Source organism: Belonocnema kinseyi, chromosome 1, assembly GCF_010883055.1.
Source record: "Belonocnema kinseyi isolate 2016_QV_RU_SX_M_011 chromosome 1, B_treatae_v1, whole genome shotgun sequence".
NCBI classification, from domain to species: Eukaryota; Metazoa; Arthropoda; class Insecta; order Hymenoptera; family Cynipidae; genus Belonocnema; species Belonocnema kinseyi.
In genome coordinates, this window is record NC_046657.1 from 89,470,090 (window position 1) to 89,483,690 (window position 13,601).

The following is a 13,601-nucleotide window of genomic DNA, read 5'->3' on the forward strand; positions in this document are numbered from 1 at the left end:
AATATCGAATATATTTTAGGATTAATAAGCGTTTTTGTGTGATAGGGTCAAATTTGGCCATTTAAAGATAAACATTAAAACGGGCACTTCGTATCAGGCACATTCCGTCCAAGCTGATACCTTTTTATTTGAACTTCCGCTTAATTATGTATATCAATATAGAGTAGACCGGGTATTATAATATAATTAGGCATGTTATTGACGCCTTTTTTTATCTCGAGTCCTGAATGTTTGCAACTATATCGTACATACATGTTTATTAACTATTTTAACATGAAAATGATTTGATAATTTAATCATTTCCAACAAGCTGCATTTGAACAATGCTAGGCTCAATTTTTTTTTTATAAATATAGAAACATCTTTAATTTATTGGCATTTCATGCATTGGAAAAATAGAATTTATACAAAAATAAATATTATTTAATATAATTTCAATGATAGGTCGAGAAGAAACGGACGGACCTTCAGGGTTTACAACAAAATTAAGTGCTGATCTAGCATTAGATGATCTGCTTAATGACAGTAACAATATCAGATTCTCAGATTTCGTGATGTTCGTAGCGACAATCGGAAAATTTCAGAGTGTAAGAAATACGAAAGAAGGTTTGTGAAACTTTTGGGATGTTTTTTCTTTCATCCGAACAGAATTTTGTTTGATAGAGTTGTGCTTTAAATAAATTTTTATTTCTTAGGAGCTTGGTTCATACAGACAATATGTGATGTTTTAAATGAATTTGATGAAATTGAGTGGAGTGATTTTACTCGGAAAGTAAAGAAACTAGTTTTTGAGAAAAGAGGAACGGTGTGCGGCATAGAAAATGTAGTCCAGGTTCCAGAGATTCTCCACGATACTCTCAAAATGAAATTTCAATTTCGGAAGAAGAAAAACGGGGACAGTATGTAAGTGTCACATAGTGTGAAACTAGAAAAAAAATTAATTACATGCGAAAAAAACGTTAACTGAAACAACGAAATATCCCAAAGATATCTTAGCCGAAATACTTTAGAGTTAAACAAAAAAGAAATATTCTAAAGCCAAAGATATTGATCAGTTACAGTTTTTCTTACAAGGAACTTAAAACGAATAAATTTTGGTTTGTTCTATTCTTGATAATTGAGGACTGTACTTAAAGTTTCTAGAATTACAACAAGTGTACGCAAATTAATTTAAATCGAAAGAAACGATGAGCATTTAGGGTGGTCGCTGAACCAGGTAACTGAAATAACCTGGAAATTACTGGACATTTGTTGAAAACAGAAAAAAACTGAGCATTTACAGTGAATTTATTCGTTGATCTGAGATTTTTTACTTCTTGGTAGGAAAACCTATCCAACTCTTTAATTGAAATTGCACTGAACTTTAACGCTTTAATACTTTTCGTTTGAAATGTTCAAATTTTTAACACTTTTAGTATTATATTTATTGAATTCGGATTTATTCAAGTTCTGAAGGCTTCAATTTTAAAATTTTGATTTTAAACTTCCACTTTTATGTCGTTTATTTTTAAATAAAGAATATTATTTTTAATGTTTGGACAATACCACATTAAAAACATTTAAAACTAAAAAATGTTTGGTTTAAGACGTCCAAAATCAATTAATTAATATGAAAATCTTTATAATGAAACATTTTGAAAGTCATCTGACTCATCAAGTTAAAATTCAATACTTCAATAATTGTGATTATAAATTCTTCAAACCTGAACAATTTAAATTAAAGTATTGAATACAGCATTTTAAACAATTTCAAATTTAAACCTTTATAGTATTATTAGAAAATGATTAAATTAAATATGCACAATTTTATGGGTTGAAATTAAAAAAAAAAATTATTGAAAATATATTTAAATATATAACTCTTCTAAATTGCAAGTATCAATAATTAAACAATATGTTTAATTCTGATTAATTAAGTTTTCAACGGTATATATCACTTATTTGTTTTGGAAGCTACCAGTGTAAAATTATTTCATTCTCAATGTTAAAAACAACCATGAACGTATTAGTTAATTAATAATATTTTATGTAATCCCTGTAAATGGCATTTTATATAGAATGAAATTAGATTGTACAATTTTAAAAATTTATTTAAATTCGACAATTATTTTCCAATTTTAAATTACGTAGTTTTCGATAGACAATTATAAATTTGAATTAAGTTTGAAAGTACTTTAATTTTTATTTATTCAGTTCCGAACGTTGTAGTGAGAAAATTCGCAGATTTTCTGAGCACAAATAAAAAATACAGTATTAAATGCTCAACTTCAAAATTTTTAAAATTTGAAAACTTAATATAAAAATGTTTCAATTTTATTAACTTTCAGTCTTAAATGAAATAAAATTGCAATGAAAAATTATATTCTAAAACCTTATAAATTGCCGTGTTTCGCATGTATTTTGGTCCGACTTTTTATTTTAAAAACTAAATAAGTTATCTCGCTGATATTTTGAAAAGACGAAAGTTTTCTTATACTATATTAGCGCACGTCAGTTAGAAATATTTGAGTGTCTCTTGTTTAAATAATAAAAATTTTACGCTTGTGAAACTTAGAAAATCTTAAAAACACTTAGAAATTCGCAACGTTTTTAAGTTTCGAATTCTAATTTAATTAATTTTAAAGACTACAAATAAAAGAATGTACAGCTTCGAATGTGAATATTTTATGATTGTAAATAAGTAAGAAATAAACTTAGAATTATGAAACCAAGATTAATAATTGAAAAAGTCATTTTATTTTTATACGGCGCAAAATATATGTGATGTGGTATAAACTATTTTGTAGCTCATTTCTTAATATATTAGAGATTTATATGTAAAGTGATTTTTCAGAAATAAATATCGAGTTTTTATAAAAATCTAACATCGGAAATTTAATTATTAATCAACCTAGTCGAAAAGCTTACATAAAAAATATCGTTTATTATTTTTTCACTGCTATTTTTCGTTGATCCTTTTATTTAAAATGAGCGTTAAGTTGAGGTAATGATGTGTATTCCAGTATTCGGATATTTAACACTTTATCTTCTCGAGAGTTATAAATGACACTTGCTGACTCAGTGTATCGACTGCAGGAACGGCATCTTCAAAGTTTAATATCCGAAGAACCGAGTCACTCGGCCAACCTAGTCGAGTATACACTTCTGGCATATTCAGCATCCAATATCCGACCCTCGTATAAAGATATTAGTGGCAACGCTCGCCTTAATTGCATGCAAGTGTTGGACAAGTGGTTCCCATTGTCGCCACTTTGAGATATTCATTTTCGAATCACGTTTGACCGTTTTCAATTTCGACCAGTTCGGCAGCGTTTACACATGCCTGCTTTCAAAGAGTATACAAACTAAATAAAACTGAAAATTATTTATATTTTTCAGACGATCGAAAATAAAAATTAAATATCGTCTCGTTATTTATTAAATAATTCATTCCCGATACTGTTATTTATTATTTATTTACTGTTTGTTATTTATCAATCGATAATTGTTTTCATACGCTGTTAAAAGTGAATTATTTAAGGACACTTTTGTGACATTAGAAATCTACATAGAATTTAAAAGAATCTTTGTAAGAAATATATTCTGGATTTAAAAAAGAATCTTTTACTAACTTAGTCGTGACTCTAGCTTTGGGACCAGGGCTTAACTTTTTAGTCCGTGTATTATAAATAACAATTTTTCTCCTACAATTATGAATTGTTTGGTGTCATATGTTTACCACATAATCTAAAGGACTAAATAAAATCCATCACAGAGAGGTTTTTCGAAAAATGAACCTGTTTTTTTTTAAATTGAAAATATGATGCACTTTATTTTCCTGGGAAGGAGCAAACCACCACCGCGAGTGTACCAATGGTGAACTGATGGTGCTGATATTCAGTTCACTATACATAGGTACACTCACGGCGAAGTTTTGCTCCTTCCCAGGCGCATAAAATGTATCATATTTTCAATTAAATAAAAGAAAAGATAATTTTTTGAAAAACCTCTCTGTGTCATTCATACTATACATCGACAACAAACCGAAAGGCCATAAAAGTTGTATATTGTATAATACTGGAATAAAATCAGCATAAAATGTTAAGTATTTATCGTAGAATTGGGATTTGAAAAATGTGAAGTCGATAGTGAAATTTGATGTAAACTAGAAAAAAACTCTTAGAAAGTAAAATAGAAATAAAAAATTAAATACAGAACATCGAAACTGTATTTTTCGAATTTTTATTGTAATAATTGTATTAAAGTTGTCCAATTTGGTTTCCGAAGATTCCAAATCACTTGTGAAATTTGTACACAGCTTGAGAACAACTCTAAATGCGAAAAAAAGAATTAAAAACTGAAAAACTTAAAATGAAAAAGGCATTTTTGAATTTTAAATAATAAAACTCGTACGGAAGTCGCAGAATTTGGTTTTCAAAAATAAGAAGTCTAGGGTGAAATTTGAACTAAGCTTTGAAAAGACTTTGAGAACGTAAAACAGAAATATGAGCTTAAATGTGAATAAAATATGCAGCTGAAACTTTGGAAAATGTATTAGAGTACAATAAAGTACGTTTATGTACTGCATTTTGGTAGGAACTTCACTGAAAATTATTTCATCTTTTTTTTGAACCTCGACATTTTTTGAATATTGGAACTTTTTTTATACATAAAATATCGATCTCAAACTTTGAGAAATGTAAGAGCCGAAAGAAAACTACGTTTGAGTAAAAATCTTAATAATAAAAGATGCAAAAAAAATATATTTCAACTATCAATTGCATCGACATCAGCAGGCAACGTTGTACACGAAAATACGAATCCTATAGAGCCTCGTCTAGTGGCCGCCAGGGTTCGTATTTTCGTGTACAACGTTACCGGCTGATGCCGATGAAGTTGATAGTTGAAAATTTTTTTACATCTTTTATTATTAAGCTTTGTGCTTAAACGTAGTTTTCTTTCGGCTCTTGCATTTCTCAAAGTTTGAGACCGATATTTTATGTATAAAAAAGTTCCAACGTTCCCCAGTTTATCTTCCCACCAAACTCTCTTATGATCTATCCGGGGGGCCAAAGAAAATGCATGAAAAATTTGCTGCTGATTGTTAAAAACTGCGATTGCGCTCCCCCCACCTCTATATTCACCCCTCCTATCCCCTCTCCATACTCCTACGACCTGTCCAGGAGCCCCATGAATATGTATGAAAAATTTGGTGCCAATTGTTAAAAACCGTGTATTTTCATAAGCATCATACGATTTAGGCCACTTATATACACCATTAAGCCATTTCCCTTTCGGTGTAGGCATGACTCACTCGGTGGGGGAAAGGAGTTATGTGTGGAAGGGATAAAGAATTTTCAGATTGATACAGAATTCTCGTGTTATTTATGTAAATAACACGTTTGTTTCGCAACACTGCTCCGACCCAGGTTGCTGATCAATCTCTCTAGCAATCACCTCAAGTGAAGATCCTCACAAAGTTGTTATGTAAGGTTCCCCGCTTGGGTCCAATAGTGGCCAAGGTCTTTTGATTCAGGCGTCATTTACTCTACTGGCACTTTTTTTATTAACTATTTTCTCCATACTTTCCTGTCCTGGCATACTTCTCTAGCTTCTTTTATGTCCGTTCATTTTTTCATGCAGGCTCTTGTGTTTCTGTGACTTCTTATGTCTCTTCTAACTAGGGTCTCATTAACACATTCAAACCATTCTTTCAGCGGTATACTTCAGGGCACGCTGTAATTTACTTTACCTTGATATACTTGTTTCGTTAGTCGTTCATTTGGCATTCTCTCAAAATGTTCGAACCATCTGAACAGATTTTATTCCCATGTGTCTATTAGCGTCTCTTCTGCAAAACATTCTTTTAAAATTATCTCGTTACTTACTTGATAAGTCCATATCTCGCTACCGTATAGCACAGTCGGTACAAATAATAGAATTATATATTGCCATTTTAGCTTTATTTGATATATTTTTACTTCTGATAAGGAGATCTGCTCTAACAATAACCTTGTTACTTTCGTTTATTCGTCTATCTAACTCCTCATCTATCTTCCCGTCCCTAGTAAATAAGCTACCAAGGTATACGAACTTATCAACTTGTTCAATTCTCTCAACATTTGATAAAATATTGCATAGTGTTTTCTCACTCGTGTTCAACATCGCAGTTGTGGTGTCCTATAGCTTCATCTCCAAATTGTCTCCTAAAATAGTCTCTGAAAGCCTCTCGTATTCCGTCTGCATCATATACCATCCCCCCCCCCCCCACTATTTCTCATGTTGACAAATTCTGTACTTTTGTTTCCTTTCATTTTTTTTATAAAGCAGTTTCTTGCTTCCTTCAGAGTCGTTTTGTATTTTCATCTCTTCTTCTGCTCTGATTGTATCTTTACGTTCCTTAACTAATTGTTTGAGTATCCTGTTTTCGTGTCTATAATCATTTCTACATCTATTTATTTCCTCATTGCTAAGAACTGAGATGTTCAAAGTTCTCCTGTGCGCTTCTCTCTTTGCTTTTTGGGCAGCCTGAATTTCATCATTCTACCACGCACCACCAGACATTTTTCCTACAACTGCGGTACCACACACTTCGATCGTACATCTAACAAGGATACCCCGTAACTTTGTCCAGGTGCCCACTATATCTTTGTTTTTTATACGGTCCTCGCATGTTGCCCTATTTATGCTTTCGATTATCTTATTTTGGAAATATATTCGCACATCCGGTTTCAGTATGTTCTCAACTTTGATTCGCGTTTGGTTTGTTTTCTTGGTTCTCTTTTTTCTCCATCCCCGACCTAAGTTAATTTTTGAGATCAGAAGGTAATGATCAGTATTGCATTCAGGACCCCTCATGACCCTTGTATCTTTGACTAAGTCTCTTAGTCTTTCATCCGCAACAACAAAGTCAATTATACTGCGGATATTTCCTTTAGACCAGGTGTACATGTGGATCATTTTAAGACCAACTAATTTATCTCCGTTATAGTTTGTTCTTGGATCCCCAAAATTACCTAGTACTCTTTCTGTATCCTGATTTTAGACGTTCACCCATCCGTTTATGTCTCCTAGTAGAATTATTCTTTCCCCATGTTCGCAAAATATTTATTGTGTCATTTAAAGTGTCTCAGAAGGCGTCTTTGACTTCTCTGGGATCACTATCAACTGGAGCATAGCATGCTATGATAAATAGTCTTCTGATTCCTACTTTCATTCCAGCCCACAGCAGTCTGGGAGATACGAAACACTGGTTTCCGAGGTGCTGCTTTGCTCTTTCATTCAAAATCAGACCTACTCCTTGTTTACCATGTGGTTCACTGTGCATCCCTTTTTCTTTGTTTCAGGCACACATAAAATATCTAGTTTCCTCACGTCCATAGTTTCACGCAATTCTTTTACCTTGAGATAATTTACTTTCCTAGCATTCCAAACACCCAGTTTCAAAAACTGCGGCTGTGTCCCCCATATTTACTCCTCCCATTCCTTCATCCTTCAATATTCTTACGACATTCCTGGAAGCCCAAAAATTATGAGAGAAAAATTTGATGCCGATCAATACAAAACTGCGAATGTGCCCTCCCCACCTTCGTCATCCCTCATATGCCCCCATATAATCTTAAGACCTCTCTGAGAGTCCAAAGAATATGTGTGCAAAAGTTGGTGCCAAATGTCAAAAACTGTTAATTTTTATAATCATCATACGTTTTAGGCCACTTGATTTTATATATTCCGAAAACTATACCCTCTCCTCCCACTCTATTATCCTTCAATATTCTTACGATCTGCCTGGAAGCCCAAAGAATATGAGAGAAAGATTTGATGCCGATTAATAAAAAAAACTGCGAATGTGCCCCCCCCACACCATTTTAATCACTAATATGCCTCCCTCATACTCTTACGACCTGTTTGGGAACCCAAAGAATATGTGTGCCAAATTTGGTGACGATTGGTTAAAAACTGTGGATTTCCATAGGCATATGCTTATGCATATGCCGTGGGCACAAAATTATGAAAATCTCAAGAACGCCCTTGGGACGTTCCTAGGAAGTCATATGTCAGGCCAATTAACGGCTCTAAGATGTCCATTGTCATAAAGATGACCTAAAGACGTCTTAAAGACATGGCTGTTCTCGGCACATCTTTCGTACTGAATTAGCGATTCGGGTTGCGGTAGGAACCATCTACAGCGCCTAATCTATCTAACGGTGTGGATGGTATCGACACTGAACGGAATAATTTTGAATTGTATATAGTAGATGATCAAAATATGACGTCAAACAATTCATAATTGTAAGAGAAAAGTTTTAATTTGTAATACATGGACTAAAAATCAAGTCCTATAGGAAGCGCCTTAACTTTCGCGTTCATGTACATAGGGTGGTTCAAAGAGACAGAGGAGTCCCAAGAAATATGTCGGGTTGCGTTTGTTTTTCATCGTTACTTCCAAAAAAATAAAAATAGTAGCTTGAATCTTGAGTGACATGTTTTTTTCTATGAGGGTAGAAGCCCCAAGTCTATTATTATTTTCTTTGGAAGTATTTTTTTCAGGGCATTTCCACGAAAACATGAACATAAGACTGAGAAATTCAAATTAATCTTGCATGTTGAATAACTATAGTTATAAGTAAGGAGAAAACATAGTAGTTTCTAAATGTGAAAATAATATTGATAACAAAAATTTTAATATTGTATTTTGAAAGGTTTAAATTCAGTACATGAGGTAGAAGACATTTTCCGTTTAGGGAGAAGTCACTTATTTTTGAAACCACATTTTTTCAAGATTTAAAAATTCTATGTACGGTTGTTCATAGTACTTAAAAACTCAAACAATTTATTCCAATGACTTTTCTTATAAATAGAAAATCATCAGGGTTAGGGCATTTTCAAAATAAAAAAACAAACTAAAATGAACATTTTAAGCCAAACAACACATGATATGAAAAAAAGTCAAAAGAAGAAAAACTTTGCTTTTTGAAGGCTCTACGGGATTATGATAACAACTTTTTTAATTTGGTCGAAAAGTTGAACATTCCAAATTTGATCCTACAAAAAAAAAATAAAAAATCCACAAATTTTATTTTTTGGTTAAACTATGCAAGATACGAAAAAAATGAAAAAGCCCAAATTACACGCTCTGGAAAAAACTACAAATTCATAATGAATCACTTTTCGTTACAAGTTACGCAAAAATAAACAAACAAAATGTGTGGAAGACGGTACTCGGTACAGTAAAATGTGTAATAAAAAAATGGTTTGCCTAAATAAGATCTAAAAATTTGATTTTCACATTTCTTTGATAGGGCACGCGCTTTTTACATTCACACCATAATGGGAAGGTATTGGTTTCATACGAAAAATGACTTTCGCGGATTCCATCAAATGTCGACATTTTGAGATTTCCCATTGGGAAATAGCCACGGCACAAAAATATCGCCATATATTCTACTTTTATGGTACACTGTAAAAAAATATATTGAATTTTACATCTCTGGTGGATGTAAATAAAAGGACCCTCGTGTATCGGAGTAAGCGATGAATTTCACAACTGCAACATCAATAGCAGAAAATGTTAAAGGCAAAATAGGAATAGCCTTTTGTTTATAAATTGTACATGAAATACATCGCAAGTCACCTGTAAGGCCTCCTTCTCAAAAACTACAATTTTAAAAACAATCGTCAAAGAACCATGTCAAAAGTTATGTTTCCGCGAGACTCCCAGTAGTTTCAAATTTCAGTAGGTCAGCAAAAAGTGTAACAATGAAAAAAATCAAAACAACAGGTGCTAATTTCTGCTATTCTCATCGTAATGCATATGCATGTGTGTTCGCGAGGGTCACTCTACTCGTTGACGCACAGTGGGACTAAATGGCGAAAAGCTGGCTAAAAGTATAAAATGTTCACAAAATGGGCCAACTTTCATCACCCACAGGTTTTTGGGGTCGCTAATTACGAATCACATGTCAAAAATTCCGAAAACAAAATGGCGGATCCAATATGGCGGACGAGTATGTTAAATGAATTTTTGAGTTTTTTTAAAAATTGGTGTCAGGAGATTTTCAAGATCGATGATTACTAACCTGATGTCAAAACCAAAAAAATGACGGATATAATATTAGGATAATTTCAAAAATGTATTCAGCATACTAGTCCGCCATTTTTTTTTTGAGTTTTTGACATAAGGTTCCTAATCAGCGATCTTGAAAACCTCCTGATACCAATTTAAAAAAAAATCAAAAAATTATTTAACATACTCGTCCGCCATATTGGATCCGCCATTTTTTTTTGGCTTTTTGACATCAGCTTCGTAATCAGCGATCTTGAAAACGTCCTGATACAAAATTTTCAAAAAAATGAAATATTTATTTAACATAGGGTAAAGGGGGGCAGCGCCAACCAGTGGGGCAAACGTGATTTTCCTTATAGCATGGCTATTATTTAACAATTTTAGTTCTACTTTGCATCAAATAAATCTCTTTCATCAGAGAGATTTTGTTACTTACTAACATCTTGAAAATTGACGTTGCAAGAGAAAAATTATACAGACAACAGTTTTTACCACGAAAGAATGGAAGTTTCGCTGACAGAAATATAAAGTTTTCAACTCTATTGACAATACTTACCGTATAAAAATTTGATATTTTGACAAATAAAATAATATCACACAATCTAATTATATTAATTTGACGTAATTCAAGTCCAAAATATAATATATCTCATAAATAAGTGAGGCTTGGCCAGGGGGGCAAGCATGATGAAAATAATATTGACAAGTGCTTAGGTGAAACACGTGTGACAAGTTTCGTCGATAAATGATCGGCAATGTAGAACAGCAACTTATCTTGTGGGCTGCATAGAAGAAACATGGACATAGGAAACACGGGACTAGACATGCCATTCTAACTTGGCGAGCGGGGTTGAATCCACGGGAAGGGGGAGAATTCCATGAGTGGGGAGAGCTGCCAACTTACGATGTGCCATTTGATTATGCGCACAAGCATTTTTGCCGATAAACTATGCATGAAAATATAAACATGTGGGCGCTGCCATGTTTGTCGCGGGACATCAAGAGGTGGCGGACCTCCCCTCTCATTACATCACCCCCACAATGACATGCCTAGTCCCTTGTTTCCTATGTCCATGGGAAGAAACTATTAAATATTATTATTATTATCAATCCGGTCGGTATGCAGTTGTCTTGTATTGGTACAGTAGAAACACTGCGTAAATTCCGTTTCCAGCAAAATGTCAACGAATAATATGTTATCTTACACCTATCTCTATTTTTATTCAAAATAACTTATTCTTCTTGTTGGGCATCTTTAAAGGTAATTTTTTCAGTACATAAAATACCACAGAAGCAAACCATTATATTTTCTTATCTTTAAATGTTTTGATTTTCATAAAAAGATGCAGACGGCTTTGCCTTCAGGTGAGGGGCAAAGCTGACGAAATACAGCATGTTAGAAATAATTAAATTACCAAATCATTGTTTTTTTTGATGTGATTAATACTTATAGAAATATAATATAATGTAGAACTCGAAATGAGAAAAAACTGGATCAATTCAACATCTCATTAACTTTAAAAAAAACATTGACTGTTAACTTGTTGGCGCTGCCCCCCTTACCCTACTTGTCCGCAATTTGGACCCGTCATTTTGTTTTTGGAATTTTTGATATCGGATTCGTAATCAGCGACCTTGAAAAACCCCTAATACCAATTTAAAAAAAATCCAAAATTTATTTGGCTTACTTTCCCGACATATTTGATCCACAATTTTGTTTTTGGAATTTTTTACATCGGATTCGTAATCAGCGACACCAAAAACTCGTAAATAACGAAAGTTGGTCCATTCTATGAACATTTTATACTTTTGGCCAACTTTTTAGGTGTTTCAGACCACTGTGCGACACTGGTCAGTGCTGATTCGGTGTTCTTTCTTCAGCACTACCTTGTAACGCTAGTTTTCTATACCTGAGTTCCCCTTCAAGTGTCCATTTAAATTTTTAAAAAACTATTTCCACCCAATAAATCTAGTCTGTGAGGTTTTTGAAAAGGTGTGTTAGTAATGTATACTATAGTTTTACGGAAAATTGATGTCCCTATGCCAATGCGACTAGGCTACCAAGTACAACAGCTGAAAGGGATTAAAAATAAAAAATTGTAAAATTTTGAAATTATCTACAAAAAGGTTAGGAATTTAGAATCTACGGGTTTCGATTATTTCACATATCTAACTTTTTCTTTCAGATAATGGTTATTGGAATAAATATAACGTTTCTCGTAAATGAAATGAGATACGCCAAAACAGACAACATTTTAAAACTCAACTTCAAAGTAGTATATTAGTATATAAGTTAAAATTATAAATAGTATAATGAGAAAATTCAAAAATTAAATAAAAGTGTTAATAATTTGAAGAAAATTCTAAAAAGGGAGTCGGTTTGGTTGCAGCTAGGTACGGTAAATAACTCTGCCTACGACAAAAAGAAGAAGGCCTTTGAGTCTTGAAACTAAAGATCTCTTATCCAAATTTTATGAGCTTGACGCCGTAAGTTGCTTAATTTAGGCTTAATGCATGCAATGAAGAATTGTGCGTTTGTTCGAGTGAGTGACAGGAACGTTGTCGTTTAGAAAAGTTTGATTTTGTGCAATTTAAATGATTTGTATACAGGATTCCAGTCAGAATATGAAGAGATTAAAATAGGCCTCACGAAATTCACACAAATCAGACCGAAACATTGCGTTTTGGCAAGGAGTTTCGGTACCCACACAATATGCGTTTGTTATCACCATGAAAACGTAAATTTAATGCTAAAGGAAATAAACATGCAATATTTAAATGGTTATCTCGGATGATTCAAGTTAATTGTGTGCCCTGATGCAAAAAACTTCTGCCAATTAGTATAATACAACAATTGTCCCGGTATTAATAAAATGAAAGATAATTCGATTCAAGCTTTTAATGAGGAGTATTCGAAAGAAATCAAATTTGATTCTTGGCTGCAGTGAGACAGATTTTACTTTAAAGATGCAGATCATGAATGTTGATGAATTCGTGAATGAGCTTTTTTCAACATTGCTAAAGTTAAAAACCCATCGTTTCCATGCTACAGAGCAGTCATCATTTTTCAAAAATCTAAAGATAACTTTAAAAAATGGTGAATTCGTTATCTCATTTGATTTCGCTGAGAACTTTGAGTTTGTTCACCAAAACTCCGCGCAAGGATTTCACTGGAATAATGATCAGGCCACAATATACACAGTAGATACTTATTATATAAAAGATGGAGAACTCAAGCACACAAGCATGGAAGTTATATTTAACAGTTTAATTCCTGACACTGTTGCCTTTTATGAGTACTAGTGGCCGCCGCATAGAAAGAACGTGTTTTCAATATATTTAATTCCTTGTAATTGTACCGACAGATAACCTCACAGAGATGTCTTCTATTCCCCAAAAGTGTTCAATTTTTGAGGTTATTTAATTCCTTCTAATCAGCTCACAAAATATGTGTAATAAGTTGTTTTAATTCCTTCATGTGGAATATAAGTTTTAAAAATTTAATTTAAATCAATTCAAATCCGCCTCTCTAGTGTTAAAATTATTTTAATTCACA

The 13,601-nt window shown here is 32.8% G+C and overlaps 1 protein-coding gene across 2 annotated transcripts in view; it reads left to right on the forward strand.

Annotated features, from left to right (window-relative positions):
* The window catches only part of LOC117167916 (caspase-3-like), a 21,254-nt gene extending 18,148 nt beyond the window's left edge, over positions 1 to 3,106 (forward strand). The window contains exons 5-7 of one of the 2 annotated variants that reach the window (XR_004466445.1): positions 445 to 606; positions 696 to 980; positions 1,355 to 1,493. Coding sequence is in view for 1 of the 2 variants with exons in the window: in XM_033353163.1 (XP_033209054.1) it covers positions 445 to 606; positions 696 to 903; positions 3,003 to 3,042 (410 nt within the window). In the remaining variant the exon portion in view is untranslated. Of the gene's footprint in view, positions 1 to 444; positions 607 to 695; positions 981 to 1,354; positions 1,494 to 3,002 lie in introns of those variants that run through there. The other variant, XM_033353163.1, reaches the window with a different exon arrangement.
* The last annotated feature ends 10,495 nt before the right edge of the window (positions 3,107 to 13,601 follow it).